Source organism: Abrus precatorius, unplaced genomic scaffold (assembly GCF_003935025.1).
Source record: "Abrus precatorius isolate BTA unplaced genomic scaffold, Abrus_2018 Scaffold5, whole genome shotgun sequence".
NCBI lineage: Eukaryota > Viridiplantae > Streptophyta > Magnoliopsida > Fabales > Fabaceae > Abrus > Abrus precatorius.
In genome coordinates, this window is record NW_020874395.1 from 14,426,658 (window position 1) to 14,448,003 (window position 21,346).

At 31.2% G+C, this 21,346-nt stretch overlaps 1 protein-coding gene across 2 annotated transcripts; it reads right to left on the reverse strand.

Moving 5' to 3' along the window:
• Positions 1-1,702: 1,702 nt before the first annotated feature.
• LOC113866517 (probable serine/threonine protein kinase IREH1) lies at positions 1,703-14,199 on the reverse strand. Of its 2 annotated transcripts, none has more exons than XM_027501348.1 (18): positions 13,213-14,110; positions 11,729-11,793; positions 11,360-11,542; positions 9,912-11,267; positions 8,634-8,806; positions 6,597-6,837; positions 5,766-5,858; positions 5,542-5,682; positions 5,335-5,427; positions 3,934-4,138; positions 3,508-3,593; positions 3,302-3,390; positions 3,025-3,076; positions 2,860-2,916; positions 2,589-2,759; positions 2,424-2,501; positions 2,098-2,276; positions 1,703-2,024 (listed from the first exon to the last, which is right to left on the reverse strand). In XM_027501348.1, exons 1-17 carry the CDS (start codon positions 13,931-13,933, stop codon positions 2,196-2,198), a joined length of 3,885 nt encoding a protein of 1,294 aa, XP_027357149.1. In that variant the 5' UTR covers positions 13,934-14,110; the 3' UTR covers positions 1,703-2,024; positions 2,098-2,195. The 2 variants fall into 2 exon arrangements, with proteins under 2 accessions (XP_027357149.1, XP_027357148.1); XM_027501347.1 differs by having other exon boundaries at positions 1,704-2,024; positions 2,586-2,759; positions 13,213-14,199.
• Between the last annotated feature and the right edge of the window lie 7,147 nt (positions 14,200-21,346).

Genomic DNA, 21,346 nt, shown 5'->3' on the forward strand with positions numbered 1-21,346 from the left:
TAGAGGGAATGCATTCAAATAAGGTTGGAAAACAATGAAAGATAACATTTTACTACATGGGATACTCTTGCCTCTTTGGATGTTGTTGTCCTGTTCTCTGCAATTTTCTTCCAGAATTGGTGACAGTTATGGTAGCACAAACACAAGCATTGGACCATTGTCGCTTTCTTTCTGACAAATTAACACTGCTAGATATTATTTGGCGCCAAGCATATTCCTCACCACTGAAAATTGCTGTAACTAATTTAATATTATACTCAAGATGTCAACACATGATTATTTTTTTGTAGAGCAAGGACAACCATTTAAGATTAAATCGATTTTATATAAGAGGTGAAATATATATATTTGGATAAATGAAAATGCTATCACTTGTCAAAGAAAAGGGAGGACATTATGTTTTATATCAAAAGTGGAAAAATATTATTTTATAGTGTGCCAAGAAAGAATTGAGATCTGTGAATACATTAAAAATACAGATCAAGTCAAAATTTAGAGGAAAATAGTGAATTTTACAAGTTTATGTACGGTTAAATGGTAATTTTACGGTGTTTTGTAAAATAAGAGTATTATATAATCTCTTATACGTGTGATAATTATGATAGTTAATTTTATATCAATAGATAATAAAGTTAGTGATTTATTTGAAAAAAACAAATATAAATACTCTTTAACTTTTAAGATATTAAAAACAATGTACCCTCCATCTAAAGAGGGTATTCAATGACCCCTCAAATTTAAGAGTATTGTAATAAGTACTATTAAACAAGTATATATCTTAAGTTAAATATTTCTATATGCATTTTTGGATTTTTTTTCACGTCTAGATAAGTATATTACTCAACCCAACTTATATCATTTTTAAATTTTAATATATTATAGTTGTAATTTTATTTTTTATATTTAAAGCATCTTATTAAATTATTATATTATAATATAATCATAAAAAAAAATTGCAACTTAAGAGTACACCTTGTTTACTCTTCATAAAAAATATTTAAATTTAACAATTTAATTTTGTATAAACAAATTGGTGTAAATGGATAAACAGGCATGCATATTTAAGTAATAAATTGAGCTGTAAATTTTGTGTAAATATTTTTATTAGATTAATTACCAGATATTAGCATTAATAATAGTTATAATCTATTTAAAAAAAATACACTTAATTCTTAGACTATATATTATTGCTACGGTTGCCACGTTAGTTTTAAAAATTACAAGTTCCTTTCCTACTTTTATTTACGAACTATGCACAAGGTATTCTTAAAAATAACAACATAAGAAAAAACGACGATGGAAATTAACATTACCTCCACGATGTAATAAATGATCCCACATATTACTATCCCAAATAAATGACAACCTTCATCAAATCCAAATAAATGGGAGAAAGTATCACTTCCACCCCACGTTTATTTTTCCATTTTTCACTTTCATCTTTGAGAGGATATTGTCCTTAACAGTGTAAAAAAACCGGGTTTGACTCTTTTATTGTTTTGCAGTTAATGACATTAAAATGCGACAGATTACAAAAAAAACCAGCACTATTGTACCGAATTACATCAACGTTTTTGGCACTAACTGGTGTAAGTGAAATGACTTATTTCCAATTACCGTTACGTTCTAGCATTAGGCTGCGAGAAAAAAGGAGTGGGGTTCAAACTGATGTTACGTTAACATAGCCAAACTAAGTTAAAGAAACCAATAGAAACCACGCGAACAAGTTGTTTATGACGCAGTGCTTGAAGGGGAGGGAGCACCAGAAAAGACTTGGCAACAACCCAATCTGAATTGTTTAAGCAAATAATAATATTACAGTGGGCAGAACAAAAAGGGATGTGTTCTCATTGCCAGTATAATAAGAATTCGCCACAGAACAAAGTGAGCCAAATTTTAAATTTACACTTCTCAATTCATACACAATAAACCGTAACATTGAACCCCACCCCCACCGGAGCGGGCTTCCCTGTAACCTAGTAAGCCAAGTGTACCATCCTGAACCACTTTGAACCTCTAAATCTCTGCAAAAACCAGCAATACATGGTCAGAAAGAATAGACTACATGGTGAAGCGACAAGTTATGCAGAATCATACATGTACAAGGTATACAAACAATAAAGGTGCTTATGCCCCCAAAATTGCTTGGATCATAGGTCGAAAACCAAATTCTGGACTTTGTCAGGATAAGACAGCTATGCACTAGAATTGGCTGGCGGATCATCTTTCCATCCCTTGGTGAGATCATAGTTGATTGATGCAAGCTGAGAGAGATTCTGAAAAGCAAATGGAAAAATTACACACACCATATAAGAGAATATTTAGGAAAGAAGAGAAGGGCAATAGACCATGCATAATTCATGAAAGTTAATTCTAATTGTTTAGTTCAAGTAGAAAGATAGAATATGATTTGAGATCATTACCTTAAAGGAGAAATTACTAAAAGAGTAATTGACAGATGAGCTAGAATCAAACTCAGCTAGACCCCCACATTCATCTCCCTGTTACAAGGAGAAAGTCAGGCCATAATATTAATTTGATTTCAATTAGTATTTTCCATCTAGCAATGTCTACAAATGTAGTACCACTTCATCTTGACGATTGCTCAAGCAACTACTGCTGCCACTTAAACTATCGGCATCACTAGAATCCTCAACATCACTAGCTGGATATACTAGCCCATCAGAAGTATTCCATGAGTAGCGACTAGTGAAGTAACTAGTATCTAAAGCACTCTCAGAAGTAGGAACAAATGCAGCCTGCAAAACCAACAAAGGCATTATGTGGTTCAGCACATAATATTTAAATCAAAAGAAAGGTAGCAGAATTAATAACATTTATAACTCAACTATCACATACTTTCTGCCTGGCAAGTGTGTCCCAGTTTATATCCTTGAAGAAAACATGTTGCTTTACCTGCATCAAGTGTCTATCAGTTTAACACTTGAAAGGAAAAAAATTAAGAAAATATCTATCATAAAAATTGAGAACAAGAATATATATGATTATAAGAAATTAGATCACCTCTGATGCCCCTTTCGCTCCTAGTCTTTGATTAGGATCTTCTGTCAATAATCTGAAAATTGAAAATCTCAAAACACTAAATGAAAAAACATCCAACTTTCTTAATTGAGTGCATAACTGCGAATAACAACCCATGACAAGAAATCAGATTACAATAAAAATTATTGAAACATATACAAGGATTCAATGTTCTAACATATTTTATTCAAAACAAATATTTTTTTAATGCATATAACAAGAACAGTAAAGAACAATTAGAATATAGCATGTCTAGTACCGATCAATAAGATCCTGTGCTTCAGGACTCATTTCTTCAGGAACTGCAGGCCAAGGTATCTTACGATTAAGAATATTATCAAATATAGTCTACAAACACAAAAATAACATCATGTCAGAGAGAACTCCATCATATAAAGGCAAAACTAACAAGAAGAGAAACAAAAAACCAATATAAATATTCATCATAGCAAGCAGGGTATATACCTGAGGATGCTCTGCATTGAAGGGTGGAATACCAACAAGCAACTCAAATAAAATGACCCCAACAGACCACCAATCGGCAGTATACCCTGTAAAAATTTGAACAAGTGTTTTGATTGTTATTTTGCAATGGTAAATACACACAAAAAAAAAATGAATATTCACCAGTATATTGTAAAATCATTAAAAAAATCAGCAGGCTACAATGATAAAAATAAATCAGTCAGTTTCATCCTTTCACTATAAAAGTGCTTCAAGATTTTTCAACATCATTAAGATTTAAGAAGTTAAATCTAAACAGAAGGAAAATCATGTTTCTGTAATGATTTATCAAAAAACAAATGCTAACATTGACAAAATCTAATCTGAGTGAGGGAGAAAAAACCAGAAATCTAACCACCTTAAACATGAAAATGGGAATATACGAACCATGTCCAGTTCCCAAAAGTATCTCTGGTGCTAAGTAATCAGGCGTGCCCACTGCTGAACGTTTCTTCCTTCTTTCCATTTGATCCTCAGATGTAAATACATGAGGTTCATCATCTCCAAGTAGGGATGTCCCATTCACTGCTGGACCAGACAAATCATCTGTGCTGTTGATGAGACCAACTTTAGAAAGCCCAAAGTCTGTTAACTGCAAAAGTAGACAAAAAAATTAGGTTGACTTCCTCAACATCAGTATCTATCAAATTTATTCAAAGAGCCACAGGGTTACATGCATGTTGAAACTCAACAGGAGGCAATGTATAACTAAGGAAAAACACTGGGCTTGTTAGGATGAGCTTTTAAAAAGAACTTTATATGTGGGCTTTTTTAGAATGATCTTTTAAAAAAGTAAAAGTTATATGTTTGGATGTAATATTGAGTACTTCGCTTAAATTTTTTAACAGCTTCTCTATGATTAAAAAAATCTTTTCCTTACAATCATTAAAAAATAGCTAGGGAAAAATGGCTCAAAAGAGCACTTTTTTGGTACATCAGTTTGAAACTTTGAAAAGCTCATCCAAACACACTAATATAACAAAAGTAATATATACATACATACATATATATATATAGACATTGACTTCCATTAATTCAACGTTTAGTTCAAGAGTTCTTATTGAGTAGATCAAGTTTACAAAATTTTATATAATTTTAAAATTACTTGATACTTCGTCAATTAATTTTAGATTACCATATAATATATTTTTTAAAAATACAAGTACATGTCAATTATAAGATTACATATTTATGAATGTCCAACTCAAATTCATTTTAAAATTGACATACATAATATCCCATGATTTAATGGTTAAATTTATGGTAGAAAAAATTATTGAAGGTAGAAGTGTCTAAAACTTACTCTTGGAATTGGCCCAATGAGCAACTAACTTAACTGTAAAGGGAGAATATTCAATATCATATAAGCTAGCAAAAAGTTTATTTTTCACAATATCTTCATGGGGAAAATAAAGTTCTGTATCTTGGTATTAAATACATGTTTGGGAGTAAACAATTGCTTTTTCTTCCTCAAAAGCTCTTAGAAAACTAAAAAATGATTATTTTTCTAAAATAAGTTGAACCTAACATGAATAAAATCACAGCTTATAGGAGTGATATTGACTGTGCCATTGAAAGAAACTAATAATAGTAAAGATGCAAAACTCAAACCATTCATTATATATATAAGCCCCAAAAATTTCGAAATCACCACCAGACTAACAGGCTACCCCAACCAAAAGTCATAAAATTTATACATTACTTTTATGCAAAAATACAAGACTAGCTTCTCACTGAACCATGGCTTGGAGGTTTGTAAAAAGAAATCAAAACAGACTCAGTAGTTACCTTGATGTGACCATCATGTGCTATCAATAAATTGTCAGGCTTCAAGTCACGATGAACCACGCGCAGTGAATGCAGATACTCTAATGCAAGCACCTAACATCAGATGAAAAGTTTTGTTTTAGATGATGTAATAAAAGATTTGTTTTTTCAAATTACCACAGAGAGAGAGAGGGAGCAAGCCAGTAAAGAAATAGAACCAATAATTACCACTTCCGCAATATATACACGGGCAACTTCCTCATCTAGGCAACCTAAATTCCTTAATAATGAATACAGGTCACCTCCATTCAGATACTCCATGACAAGATATAAGTTCTCACGACACGTAAAAGAATAGAAGAATCGAACCTGATTAAGTGGAAGCTATTGTTAGAACAAGATTAACATTTCTCAAAGCAACATGGAATAATAAACAAGTTAGACCTGCTCACCACAAAAGGATTGCGTACGGTAATTAAGATATCACGCTCTGCTAATATACTTTCCACAGCATTCTTTCGGATCATATCTGCCTTCTTGAGAACCTGTTAGAAAATAAGCTCAATAGGATAAAGAACTAGGGAGTACAAGCATAAAACAAGAAATAGAAACAATTAACAACATAATATATAAAGATATTCCAACAAAGATATGTCACCAAAATTTATTGGATTAAAATTACTTTATAAGCAAAAAACCATTGAAAGATGTAAACAGCATGAAGTCAAAGGGTAATAAACATTACAAGAGTGTAAAGAATATTTCAAAGCAGATTTTGTTTTCCAGATAAGAAAGAAAAATCATTAAAAGAAAATGATTAAATAAAAGGTTAGACTCAGCATACAGAAGAATTTAACGCAGATTTTATATTATATACGAAATGACTCCTGCAGCATGTTATGAGAGATACAACAACAACTAGTGAAATATATAAAGAACAAGTACAATTATGTTTGAAATTGATACCAATTTGGATACAATTATTTTTGGGAAAATGATTGCTTCTTAAAAAAAAGGTTCTCAGGAAGCTGTCAAAAAAGGGGCTTTTGCCCAAAAACAAGCATTTCAAATAGGCAATGACAAGGTTTAATAAAACTCCAACATTATAAAACAACTCTTCTACAAGCCACATGAAGTAGCAAGCACAAACAGGTATGGAACAAATCAACAAATGCAAGGATGTGGATGTTGAAATTAAGAGATGATAGAATAATGACAGCCACCAAAACCAAGAGGTGCGGGGGGTAAACAGTAACCAGTAAGTTAGAAGCATAAAGTATTACCTTTATGGCAAAAAGATCACCAGTTGTTCTCTTTTTAGCCAAGAAAACCCTTCCAAATGCCCCACGACTGATAGGTTTTATAATCTCAAAGTCATCAATAGAGGTACGATCCCTTGAAGAATGAATCGGGCTTGTTCTCAAGCTACGAATCACATCTTCTTCCAACAGATCATCATCAACAGTGCTCTCCGTATCTATCTTTTCAACATCCACCATCTCAGTGAGCTGCAGATACTTCTCTCTACCAAACAAAATTACAACTTATCAAGAATAATCACCTAAAGGTTAACAACTTGCAAAGTCCATGTTATTAAATTGCAGCAACGGTGGATTGCTGTTCCAGATCTTGGAGAAAAAGGCATATGAAAGCGTTGGCATTGCAATCTTGCAACAGTGGCAATGTTTTTAAATTCTATGCTATGTTTTTTTTCCCTATTCTTTTATATTTTGTTTGCAACCTAGTCCCCACTTCTCTCACTTCATTAGTGAGGTACTTCCCTCACAGAATCACATGCTCCTGTCTTTGATTCTCTGTTATTCTCTGATTTCCTTCACCAAAACAGCATTTTTTTAAGTTTCATGTCCATTTCTATTTACCAAACCCGTAGCAGCAGTTATAGAATTGAATCAGCATAGCTGCAGTTCTTTCATACTTATTTCATTCCCATAAGTTCATAACAGAGGCTAGACATTAGCACAACAGTCACACACATACCTACAAAGACCAATTAGATTCCTTCAAAGCTATATGAAATTGATTAGGATAAGTTTCAATTTTTCTGTTGTCTTTCATTTGAGCTGCTGTTACATTAGATTTTGTGAAGTTCATGTACTAGAACACATTTGAAATATGTTTATTATTTTTTATATAATCTGATAATTTTTATTTTATATATCATGCAGATACTTTATAGTATTTTACCATGATCATCATGTGTCAGTTTGACACACCACAATTCTATGTTCAATTTTTTGCTTGCTGCTACTAGTAACAAAGGGAAAGTTACAAGTACATGCTGAAAAATATAAAATTAATATACAAATTTGGAACAAAACAAAAAAAAAAACTCAAATTAGAGAAGGAAATAAATAACAAACAGCAAAGGGTGTCGGAGCAGCCATTGCTTTTACTTGAAGCTTTGAAATTTGAAACAGAACAGAGTACAAGAATCAAAATAGGGAAGAAAAATAGGAAAAAAAAAGTTCAGTCATCGGAAAATGTGCAGTTCGCCGGAAAGATCTCTGAAGATGGAGAAGATGACCGGAAAGTGTTTGGGTGATGTTGGAAGCTTTGCTGAACTTGAAAAAGACGATAAGAGATGAAGAAAATGACTCAAAATAATCTTAGTTACATTAGAGACTTTACATGAAACGAAGAAGATGATTGGAAAACGTCCCTTTCTTGTTAGAAGCCTTGGCGAAGATGAAGGCCACACTCTAGCGATGGAAATAGAGAGAAAAGAGATGAAATGAAAGGAGAAATGAGAGGAGAGCTGAAGAGAGAGTTGAGAGGTGAGTTGAGGGGCTAAGGTTTGCGAGAGGCAGAGGACAGATTCGAAATTTTTAGGGAGAACAGCATAGCAGCCACTACAGCCGCAATTTCCGGCCGCTATTCACAGCCCGAACACTGAACCGCGACGCTACAAGGTCGTCATAGCGAGACTACACCACTCCGCTCTACTCTGCCGCAATAGCAACCGCTATTGATAACTATGTTCTAAAGTGAGAAATTAAATATGAACCCCCCAACTAAATTACCATGGTATATGGCATTCTGTATTTAGTTGCAAAAGGACCCAACCATACTTTCTCACTTTACATTACACATTTCCTCATAGAAACAGCTATATTATCATGGTATATGGTATTCTGTATATAGTCACAAGCTTTTGATTATTCTGTAAAAGAATTCTTTAACAAGAATTTACCCTAAAATTTATTCATTTAGAATCCATCCACTGAAGTTCAATTTTAACTTGGGAGTATTTTCCATATTCTAGAGATGTTCTATAACATGTAAAACAGAAAAGTACAAACCGTATCAGCTTCTCGATACGTGTTCCAAAAGTCTCCACAGTAAGTGCATCAAATTTCCTTCGTTCTACAACAATTCGTAAATCATCAAGACAAGATAATAAATATGATGTTGTGCGGTCATCATCCAGAGGTGCATTTGCCACACATCGTGCTATATCAGCAAGTTCATTCATCTACAATATTTCATTAAAAATACATAGATATGATCAATAATAAACATAGTGCTGAGTAAACCACAAGATCACAAATTTTATTGTTTATTTCAACATTTTTAATGCAATGATAATATCAACCATGCAAAATGAAACAGAATATTTCTTTCTTTTGTTTTGGGACATGAAAATTTTATCATATTAATTTACTAATCGAGCAGTAAATATACTAAGTTTCTGATAATAAAAAACAGACATTACTTTGCTAACTACTATCCATTCAATGCCAAGCAAAGTGCATCTTTTCTACAGCATACAGCTGGTAAAAAAAAGACCCTACCACCAAAGCAAAACTTAGTGGCTCACATGACAGCCAAACCAACATAATTTTTCACATACATATTCACTTCTTTAAGAAAGAATCAGCAAATTCTTAACACATGTAAGGAATACCATTCATTACTGTTTATTCAGCAGAGCACTAATGTCAAGTTGCTTAAAACAATGAATAATTCAATAATGAAGAATCACAACACAAATCAAAGTTGTTAGGATTAAATTAACATTGTACTATTTCAATAATATTCTACAACAATCATTTAAAAAACAAACGATTCTTATAACTCAAATATTCGCTAGTAGTTCAAAATGCTTATTTTCAATACAAAACAATGCCTAGATCAATAAATCCATCCTAAGATTTCCCCTATTTTATAATTTCTTACACAGCGTGCTAAACAAGTCGGTCAGTGGCTACAAGAAGACCTGATATGCTGGCAGAAAATCACCAATTCACCATACCATTTTCAATCAAATGTCAAAGTATCAGATGATCTCTAATCAGCCAAAAGATATGAAAAACAAGTCTAATGTCAAAAGGCAAAAAGTACATCATACAATTATATATCTAACATGCTGCGCTTATTTTAATAGATCATAGATGTTGAAAATGTGTTTTAGGGACAGTTCTGACTCCTTCCTGGATTGTGTATCACTAAACATCACATTGAATATGCGGGGAAGACCATTTGACACAACATGGTGAATTGAATGGACCATGCAAGCCATGACATAATTAGTATAAAACAATAAATTAAAAATAAAAGCATTTTAGAAAGTGGCATGCCTGTGGCAGATCATCGTGTTCAGAATAAGCAACCTTCCCGGCCAAGAGCAAGTCAATCTGACTTGTCCTGGGTGTCATCAAAGGAGACCTAGGAGTCATGCTCCCTGCCGATGATGTTGTCATACCTTGGTCAGACTTTGGACCAAAACGAGTTTTACATGATATAAGTGGTAATCCCTTTAGGTCATCCATAAACACAGAATTATCAGTTTCAGGGAAACAGTCTAGCATGTCCTCTGAGCCTCTGCGAGACCAATCACTAAGTTTAGGGGAAGGAACATCAGATTCTTCAGTCATGCTTGAGTTTGACACTTTTGCAACATCAGGACTTCCCACCATTTGTTGGGTATCCTTCTGCGTACATGATTCCATCATCTTTTCAAGTGTTTCAGCAATTCTGACAAGACGCTCATTGACACTCAGTCCCTTTTGATCACATCTATCGGCAACTGCACAAATCCTTGAATGATCTTCAACATGTGAAGTAGGAACTTCCTCTTCACATATACGACAAATTATTGAACTCTCCTCACTATTGTTTGGCTGATCTCCCCAATATCCCCAGGAAACTTTGTGTTGGTGTTTGGAAGCATGATCAAGGGAATCTTTGACAGGAAGATGCTCAGGTGGTTTGGCATTAGAGAGATCCACATCAGAAGTGAATCTCTTATTATTTGATGCCTTTGAAGATTCAACCCTTCCAGCAGGTTCTTTGGGGCTTCTTCCTGACGGAGATGGGAATTTCTTCCACGAAGCCATTCGATCTCTGCCTGAAGAAGAGTCAAAGTGTTTTGAACTGTCATCATCGACAGGAAGTGTTAGATTCTGTGGTTGCATAACATCTTTCTTCCAACCCAACATACCCTGCTCTTGACTATAAGCTTTTTTATTTGAAGCCTTCATGGTCTTTGCAGCACTAGAACTTTTAGTATCCCTTCCCACACCAGGAGGAATACATTTTTCAGCAGAATGCAAGACTCTGGATTGACGAAGATTGAAAACAGGCTCATCCTCCGCCAAACCACTTTCCTTGTGGAATTGCAATAATCTAGTACACCTTGTTAGAATGAAAAGCATTCGAGTGTGAAGCTGTTTTAGCATCCCTGGAGGATGCTCTTGACGCCTATCATCCAACTCCTGAACTATGCTTTCACACTGAAGCCAAAACTCCCCAGGTGAAGTCATTGCACAGCTCCTAGCCAAAACTAACAAGTCCTCAATTGTCTCTTGCCATTCAGGATGAGTATCTGCATTTTTTTCAAGAATTCCAACCAGGTCTGCCGCAAAAATAGCCAAATCAGAGTTCACATCTTCCTTTGCTTTATCAAATTTTGCCCTGATAACAACTAAAATCCCCTGCACAACAAAGTAAAGCAATTTCAATGTAATACCTCCTATGACACAAATCATGAACAAAACAATATAATGTGAAATGGAAACCAAAGTACCTCAAGGTTATTTAACCGTCGAGGCTTCAAAAATGGAAAAGGCCAGACACCTTTCGAATTCAACTCATGGGAAAAACTTTTGATATCTGACGGAAACCTCTTCCTAGGAGCACTTGTGACACGTAATATAGCTTGAAAACGAGGAGATTCTGATTCCTTTGGGTTTTCAAAATCATATGCTGTCTGAAAAGGAAACAATTAAGCTTTTTTTTTCTGCACTAATAAATGAATAAACAGAACACTAATTCAAACAAAATTTATGTAAATGAAGGTAACAAAATTTAAGTAAATAAAGCTAACGATAAAAAGATACCACACACCGACATGCGCATGTGCACGCGCACACACACACCCCAAACCCAGTGATACCTCTGGAGTACAAACATCTGTACTTCTTAAGCCTCCAGACTGAGCCCATGATGGTGCTGGTTTGCCTGTATAAAGTGATGTCATGAGCAAAAAATAAGCAACACAGTTTTGCCAGATATCTCAGCATAAACAAGCATAGAATAGTACAAACTTGTTTATCAGCATTCGAGAAAACTAAACAAATAATGACATCAACCCAAACCCTATTAGAATTTGTGAGTAGGATGGTAGGACCCTGTCCAAGTTTGATGTGTGAGGGAGTGAGCTTAGTTGATCTTGAGTTTAAGCTTGAGAATGGGTTGTTGTCCATAATTGTGTGGCTATTTGCAATTGTCCACCTCTTACTTGTACTCCCTTAAACTCATGCTTATCCCACCGATGTGAGACTATTTCCAAAACTTACTTTCACACTTGAAGTGTATTACATATACAGTACATTGCTTTGCCAATACAACCATTTTATTAACTACAGAAACCAACAAGATGAGCTACAAGACAGAGATAAAGAAAAGCGAAAACTGTCAGATTAGCTCTGACAACTACAATCAACCACTTTCACTGTGTAAAGCTGCCAATCAATATGATGCAGCAGCAGTAGATTTATATAAAATCATAATTTTAAAGATCCACAGACCTCTACTGTTTGGTGTAATATTGATGCCGGGTTAATTGTAACATTTCATTATAAGGATATACCAGTAATTTAATCAGGATCTGCAAGTCAAGATTTTAGTTGTGCATTTGTACAGGCTATAGCTTTAGTTGTGCATTTTATTTCCATTATTTTGTTACTTTATTTATGTTTATTAGAAACTGGACTCGCCACTTGACTAGGGTGTTCAACTGTGAACTTCATCTACTTGAATAGTCCTAAATAATATTTAAAGTAAACAGCTAACAAATTTAGGGCAAATTCTCGCCTCCCTGCATTTGATGTGTCTCTTTCCCTCAAGGGTGCGATGCCTAGTACTAAGTTCTAACTGCTTTTCAGTCAAACATGATCAATGCTGCGGGAACCAGGTAAAAGCCAGTAAAACCAGCCAGTTTGAATCAGGTAGAAACTGGTAGGCCTAGTTAATTTTAAGAAACCAGAAAAATCAGCTGATTTTTATATTTTCTTTTTTACTTTTGTGCTGACCAGCTTTTCCAACCACATTGATGATCAAATCACTGAATCAGTAACCAGGTCATATGCTCCTTAAGTCAAACAGATTACATTTCTCAATCCAGTATTCTCCCAAATCCACTCACCAGCACCCCATCCCCATTCCTTATAACTCTCATAAAAGCAAATTGACAAGTCATTCTTCTACAATCTAAGTACAGCAATGGCATTTATGGGGCCTCAATCAACAATCGAATTACGTATTATCCAAACTACGATCACGCACCTAACTGATTCAAAAACCAACTGAAACCACGCAATCAGTATCATCACCAGAGTGGAAAACTCAGAAACAAAATTGACAGAGTTGCACCGATACCTGCTTCAGAGGACGACTCGCCGTTCTGTAACCGCGACCGGGGTAGCACAATCGGGCTCTGTTCCCTCGACGGCACACTCCCCGTCGACATGCTATCAGAATTGCTCCCATTATCAACCCAAGCTCCGGTGGCGCCGGAACCCTCGTGAAACCCTACTCTGTTCTGGTTCATCGACTCCTTCTTCTTCCCGCCACTCCCATCACTGCCACGACCACCATGCCTGGAGAGGTTACTTGCTCCCAGCGCCGCCGCGGCCGCCGCCGTCCCCTTCTCGCCCCTGAACCCGAAGAAGCTCTCCTGCGGCAACGGCCCCGATCTCGTCTTTATCCTGTTCAGCCCAAGCGACGACGCTAGAATCGGCGAAACCGAAGACGACGACGGAGATTCCTTCCCCTCCGCCGCCGCCGCCGCCGCCGTCAATTTCTTCGAACCGGCAGAGCGAGACTCAGTCGGAGGAGTTTGACTCTCTTTGCCTTTGACCACGACGTCCTTCTTCTTAGTCCCATCCTTAACCTGCGTCTGGCGACACGCGACGGCGGCGGCGATTCCTCCGCCGGCTGATGAACTGGCTGTTAGGGTTTGATTAGCGGCAGATTTAGGTTTTTTCTTATCGGATCTGGAAGGCGAATTGGAAGAGAAGGATCGAGGACTATTGGAGGAAGCATCGGGGCTAGATGAATCCGATTTCTTGGAAGAGAAGAACCTTCCTTTGAACACCATTTTCCCAAGTTATGAACCCTAGCACCATGCTGCTGATAGCTCAGACATTGATTCGACGCTGAACTTTTAGAGAGAGAAAGAGGGTTTTGTTTGGATTGTAGAGAGAGAAAGTAAAAAGGGTTGGGGTTGGTGGCGTTGTTGTTCAAAGACTCCACTACTACTGTTTTCGCGACGAAAGGAAAAAATGTGTCACTTCTTACACTAAACCTGAAAATTAGCACATTATATAAATTATGACTTTCCTCGACCCCAGTTGCAGATTTTCTATGACCAAGACCAAAGTTTTCTTTTTTAATATGCCATTTTTTTATTATTTGTTGTTTTTGGCTTTTGACCAAAATAATTTAGATTCCTATTGTCAAAATAATGCAATCAAATAGCCCTTTTACCAAAGAAATAAATTTGCTAGTTTGGAATGATTTTTGTTAAGTGAGTTTAAATTTATAATTAATCGAAAGAAGTGGTACAACTCTTACTGTTAATGTGTTTTATTTAACTCAGATTAGGTTATGTGATAGCTTTTGTTACACTGGTAACTTACACAATGATCCAATAAATTAACTCTCAATTATAACAAAACCAAATTTTTTATGGGTATTATATCATTTTTCTTCTCATGTAACGTGTATGATTAGTCTACATGAGATCACAATGTTACTATTACATCAGTTGAATTAATGTTAGAAAATTTAGAATCGTTGAACGTGTGTCACATGCATAGCCATTAACTAAAAAAGTATTTTCCTCTTTCTTTTGTGTACTCATTTTCCAATTTGTCCCTACACCTTTGTTTTTAGCTTACTAATAACAGTACAACTATATCATATGAACAAATCATCAAAGTTCACATGATAATAATGGTGAGTATGCATATTATTACACACAATATTAACATTGTGCATATAGTATTTGATTTAATGAGTTAGTTAACTGTGTAAATTTGCATCAGCCTCGAGTGGTTTCTGTGAATACTGAAGCAAAATTTGGATATGAAAATAATAATTTATAAAATAATAATATTTTGAGTTTTTACATAGCACCTAAGTGAGATGACAACTTTGACAAAAAAATAAAAGGATTATCTTATAGCAATTCATTGAACACAAGAATTGAAGGTAACTTTGATTCTGTTTGTCTAATTGAGTAGGAAGAAGAGATGGTCTACCACATGCAAGAAACAGCTAAAAACTTTACACAGTACAATTTTTCAAGTAAAAACTTTCCCAAAATTACACCAAATTGGTGGCAGAGCCTTTTTGAATTCTTATTGTGTTCTCTCACTTAAATGGTTGTTTTTCTTTATAAATGATCTAACTTGTATGACATATCTAAGTTTTCTCCTGAATAAAACAGTTTTAGAAATTATTCACATTTTCATGAAATTGTGTAACTTGTTTTGTGCTGAGCATCTATTTTTTGTTTATATTTTAAAATTTTAAAAACAGTGTTTATTGAATTTGATTAGCTTTTATTTAAATACAATATGAAATTTTGAAACCCCTTTTCATGTAAATTTTAAGAAAATAATTTAATTTAAAATTTTGGAGTGTAGTTGTTAATTATGCATTCCAGTAAACCACTAATAATAAATTTTTTTAAAAAATCAATATTTGCTTAATTATCTAAAATAACATGTTTCGAAATGATTCAAAAATTAAAAAGTGACCTTCATTTGTTAAAAACAATTCTAAATAAAATAGTTACAAAGTATTTTAGGTTATTAGACTTTACTTTCAATACAAGGATACCATGTTTGTACATCATCTAAACGTTTAAGAATTATTCCTCCAATATATATAGAATTTGGAAATCACAAATAAAGTAATTCACATTAAAAGAAATGTGAATAAAAAGTTTTTTTTTGGGGGGGGGGTGATCTATGGGTGGACATAATTTTATTTGAAAAACATTCTGTAAGCCCAGTGGGTTCGGTTTCACAGCATACGAACTGGGCCACCATTAATTGGGCTCGCAAGTTTACAAATGGACTACAAATAAAAAATATTTGAAATAAACTAAATCAGAAAAAAATGAAAGCCCTTAAATTAAACCACATGTTGAAGACCCAAAAAAAAAATAAACAAGCACATGGTAGCACACGTGCGATTAGTTGTGAATTGTGATATACTTAACACTTAATGGGTATTTGCTTCAGGGAACAAGTTTTCATTTTTTATAATTAAATATTTGAATGATATTTTTTAAAAATAGTATTCCTAAGTCTATTATGCCCACAATTAAATATGTGTTTTTTAGAATTTTTGTGAAGGTAGGCAAATTTATTAGAAGAAATTAATGTAATGTAAATTATTATTTCTTTTATCTTATTTTAACTAACAAAATTATTGAGTAAATTTTTATGATTAAGGAATTATAAAATTTTATTTCATTTTACTTATAATGGTTGCTATTATCAAAGAAAATATTAAATTATTTTTTATTTTTACACGAGTAATAAAATATTTTAAATTAACATTTATATACACAATTTTAAATTATTTTTCTAACCCAAGTCTAAAAAGGCCTAAAAATAACTTATTTTTTTATTAAATATTATATTATATAATGTATTGATGACATTGAATATTATATTTTATAATAATTTATTATTTATTAATATTTTATTGTGTATCTTTAGCACACATTAAAATAAAATAAAAAAATAATACAATAAATTTATAATATACTAATTTAAATAATATTCTAAAAAATGTATGATTAAGAATAAATTTTTTGGGTGATATTTTTTTCAAAATTTAAAATAAATATGGGAATACATTTTTTTCCCATTTAAACATTCCTGAGAATAAATATAACAATAAAATAATGGTGCACAAGGAAAAGAGAGCCTAAGAACAAATATTCCATGCAGTGAAACAAGTAGAGCAAGCAATGAGATTATTATTATTATATATACTGTTACCACATATGATAACTATTCCTACTAAAAAATCACTGATTTTCTCGTTTTTTTTGGATTGGGATGACGTCCTTCCTAACACTGTTGACACGATCTGATATGAAGGGATATACCTGAAAAAGTACTTCAATGATAAAGTTAAGTATCGGTTTAGGCAATAAATGTTATTTAATAATTAGAAGTCAACAATTTACATGTACCTCTTACCTTCCTTTTTATAGGCGTTATTACGCGTTAATGGACTTTATGAGTCAACCCTGACTTTGGCCCTTTAATTACAATAGATAATGGTCTAATTATCACCTCTTAATTGGGTTAATTACTGACTAAGAGGGTGCTCAGCTATTTAAGCTGAAAGGGTACTCGATTTTCTTTTTTTATAAGCAAGATCGAGTGGTGTCTTATCCAGTATAATAACTATTTTTATAAGTTAAAAGTAATTTATACTTTACATTTTTAAAATATTAAATAAGAACATTTGAAAATATAAATATATTTAAATTTATAAAAAAAATTATTTTATTATTTCACTTTTGTACCATTTATACACTTGGAAGAATTTTGAAAGTTTGAAGAAGTTACAAATATGGTCATTCGATGGTGGATATATGAGCTAAATTGCAAGGAATGTTGAAAGTTGTGGAGTTTTTTGCTTCTGTAAATAGAGTTTAGTTGTTAGTCATATTGTTCAAAAAAGGTAGATGATAAATTGATGGTTGTGGGAAAGGTTCTCTCTCAATTTCTATTACATAAACTTTTTCAACTAAATCATATGAATTGAAACCGTTGAAAAATTTTAATAAATTAAAATTTTAAAAAATATTATAATATATTAATTATTAAAAGTTAAAAATATTGAATATTTATAAAGAATAAAACAACAGCAATAATTGTGTCTTACTTTTTAACATGAAAATTACACTGTATCATTAAATTCAATCAAAAATTTAAAATATAAAATATTACTAATCAATATAGTTTTAATAATTTTTTTAAACTTTTCTTATACTTTTATTTTTTTATTATTAGATTAAAAGTATTTCATACACTTTCTTCGCTTACTTTTAAAAGTTTTTTTATACAAAATTAAATCAAATTAAAATATTTTTTAATTATATTTTTTTACTATAAATATTACTTAAATATTCTTATTTATACAATCATTTTTCATTCTAATATTTTTTATTTGACTATTTATTTATTTTAATATTTTTTATTTTTTAATTTCACTTTTCATCGTATTGTTTATTTAAGATTAACATTTTATATCATAGTAACTAATTGTACAATTAATTTTTTTTTCAATTTGATAGTTATTTTATAATTACAATTTTCTTTTTTTACTTTAATCAATCAATTTATATTTTAAGAGTAACACCTTTGTCGTTTTATTTAATTCATTCCAAATACTTGAATTTAGCAACTTATAATATCATTTTCAATTTGAACATACAATGTGATTCTCGTCTTATTATTATTATTTTGCTAAAATTATAATACATATATTATGTCATTTTTATTTTAATTCAGACTAAAATTTTTATATTATAAATTTTTTTTTCTTAATCTGAATTTTGACATTAAACTTTTCTTTTGAATCTTTAGCCAATATTATATTATTTACAAAAATTATACACTTAAAATTAATTTTTATATATTACTGGTAAACACATTCAAGTCTCAGTGTAGATATGTCTTTGTAGAAAACTCATAAGATATATTTTCAAAATGTTTCACACATGCAATCTTCTTTTTATAAGGATAAATATGTTATAAAAAATATTTCTAAATTTTTATAAAATAACGTATATCAAAGGCAAAAAAAATCCAAATTAATCATATGAAAATGAAATAAGAAGAGAGGTATTTTATATATCACATAAAAGATACTTTAAAATGTCTATATGTTTAAATTATATTTTTTAATTACGCATACATGAAAAATAAATAAATAATAATAATATTAGATATTTTTTATTTTAATTACTCAATTGATGACTTGTCTCGATGATTATGGTCAATATTTATCATAAAAATAGAAAAGTTATATAGAATGTTAAATTGTAATTGTTTATATAAAAACAATATGATATCCATCGTGAGAAATGCACGTGTTTTGTTTCTTTATCATTTTCATATTAGAGTAACGTCACTCGTGTAGGCATGTGGATGTGCTGCCAAAGCCAAATGACAACATTATAATGAGGGGTGGGCTCATTATAAAGTGTGACAACTCACAAAATTATAAATAAATACAAATATTTTTTAAAATTATTTTTTATTAAACATGTGAATTCAAAAGTTATTTTGATTTAGTATATAATTAAATGTAGTTGTATTAAATAATTAAAAAGAGAGTTTTGATGTTCATAATTATTTTATTCTGTTTGAATTAAATTTTATTTAATATTTTCTTTTTATTATCTCATGTGATTTTTATACATTGAATGATTATTTTTAAATTAATTATATAATATATTTTTTAATTAAAATATTTAAATTTACAGGTAATAATAAGGGAAATATTATATTATATTATATAAATAAAATATGATTGGCACGTGGGGACCAAGACGCGAGGTGGGACGTAGGTATTGCGTGTCAAATTGGCTCACCAATCACATGCGCTCTCTGCTTCTCACTGTCCCCACTCCCCAATTCCCCAGTCGCACATGCTTTCTTACGTTTCACTTTCTCATCCACGTGTCGTGTTTTTATTCAAGAGTATTCTCTCCATTTAATATATTCATATACGTATTTAAAAAAATAATAATTATTATTTTATCAATTATCGTTATACAATAGTTTTTTATTAAATTTTTCTTGTTAAAAGTGTTAAAAATATTATAATGGTAAGTTGATAATTTTTTTTATAAGAATAATTATAAAAGATAGAGTTATTAATAATTGATAGCAAATATTATTCTTAAAAAATAGGAATAATAATAATAATAATAATAAATATTTTTAATACTAAATAATTTAAATATCATTTAATATAACGCATAAATATTAACACACTATTTTAAATATATTTTTATCGTTAATTAAAATTTATTAAATATTAAAAAATTATACTAATTTCATTTTTTATTTTTGAATATATTTTTAGTAAAATTTAATAAATAATATTATACTAAAAAAAATATTTCTAACACTGTTCTTTCTTTATTTCCATCCAATCCTATAATATTTACATCCAAATTCATTAGTCAGTGAGGCAAAACAATCACTAATTTTTATAATTAATATTATTATTATTAACCAAACTTAATTCTAAGTATTAATTTTAATGTTTTTATATTATTATTTATTATAAAATTTATATCAATAATTCACACATTTGTTATTCAAAAAATGATTTATTTATTTATTTAATATATAAATTACCTAATTTGACCATCTAATATTTAATGTGTAGCAAAAGACATACAATAAAAAACTATATAACAATAATAATAATAATAATAATAATCACATTATCTAATATACTGAAATTCACATAATAACTTTAAATGCTACAAATTTTCATACAATTTTATTATTTATTAACTTGTTTTTATATGACCTTTGAGTTTGACACATACATTAAAACATATTTAATATTAGAATTTTTTATATTATCTTACATATCCTTCTAAATATTAAAATTTTTATTACTTTATAAAATAAGTATTAACTAAAAAAGACACATGTAGTTATTGTTTTAAAAATATAAAAAAATATTTAATGATTAAAAGAGTTTATAGGTATACATAATAGAAATATTTAAAAATATTCTTCCCATGATGGGTGTTAAGAATTCTTGTTTTTATAAAAACCCCGTGGTTATGTTTATGAATAATTCCAAACAAAACAGATTGACTTAGTTTTTTCTTTCTTTTTTTCAAAACCCGTGGTTAAAAAGTTGCTTTTGTCTCTTCTTTATTGACAAAAAAAGAAGAAGAGAAAAGACAGTGACTTAAAATGATTGTAATGATTAAGGTGTGAACCTATATTAGCCAATGAAAGAAGAACTCAAAATAAGATTAAACCAAGCTTTGCATGATTCGTTGAAAAAACCTCGACCAACCACATAGAATATATATAAAGTTTTAATGTTAATTATGTGACAACTAAGGCTACCTCAGCCCACAGGCAAATAGAATCCATCAACTTTGTCTCGTGAAACGTTTACCCATTAAAATAAAACCAAAACTATTATTCAATAAAAATGATTAATCAATAGCCAAACATGTGAGTCCTAAGTCAGAAAAAATAAAGTAAAGTTCTTAGGTTATCTTTTCCCATGTATTATTCTTAAAGAACAACAAAAGATAATACGTGTCTAATGGAACACGCTTTGAGTTATTTATTCAATATATAAAACTTCACGATTCACTCTTTCAGGACATCTAGCATATTCTATAACAGTTAATGTTTATTAATACCCACATTTTATAATTTATATTGTTGTAATAGATTAAATAGGTTTCGTTGTGCAAAACTATAAT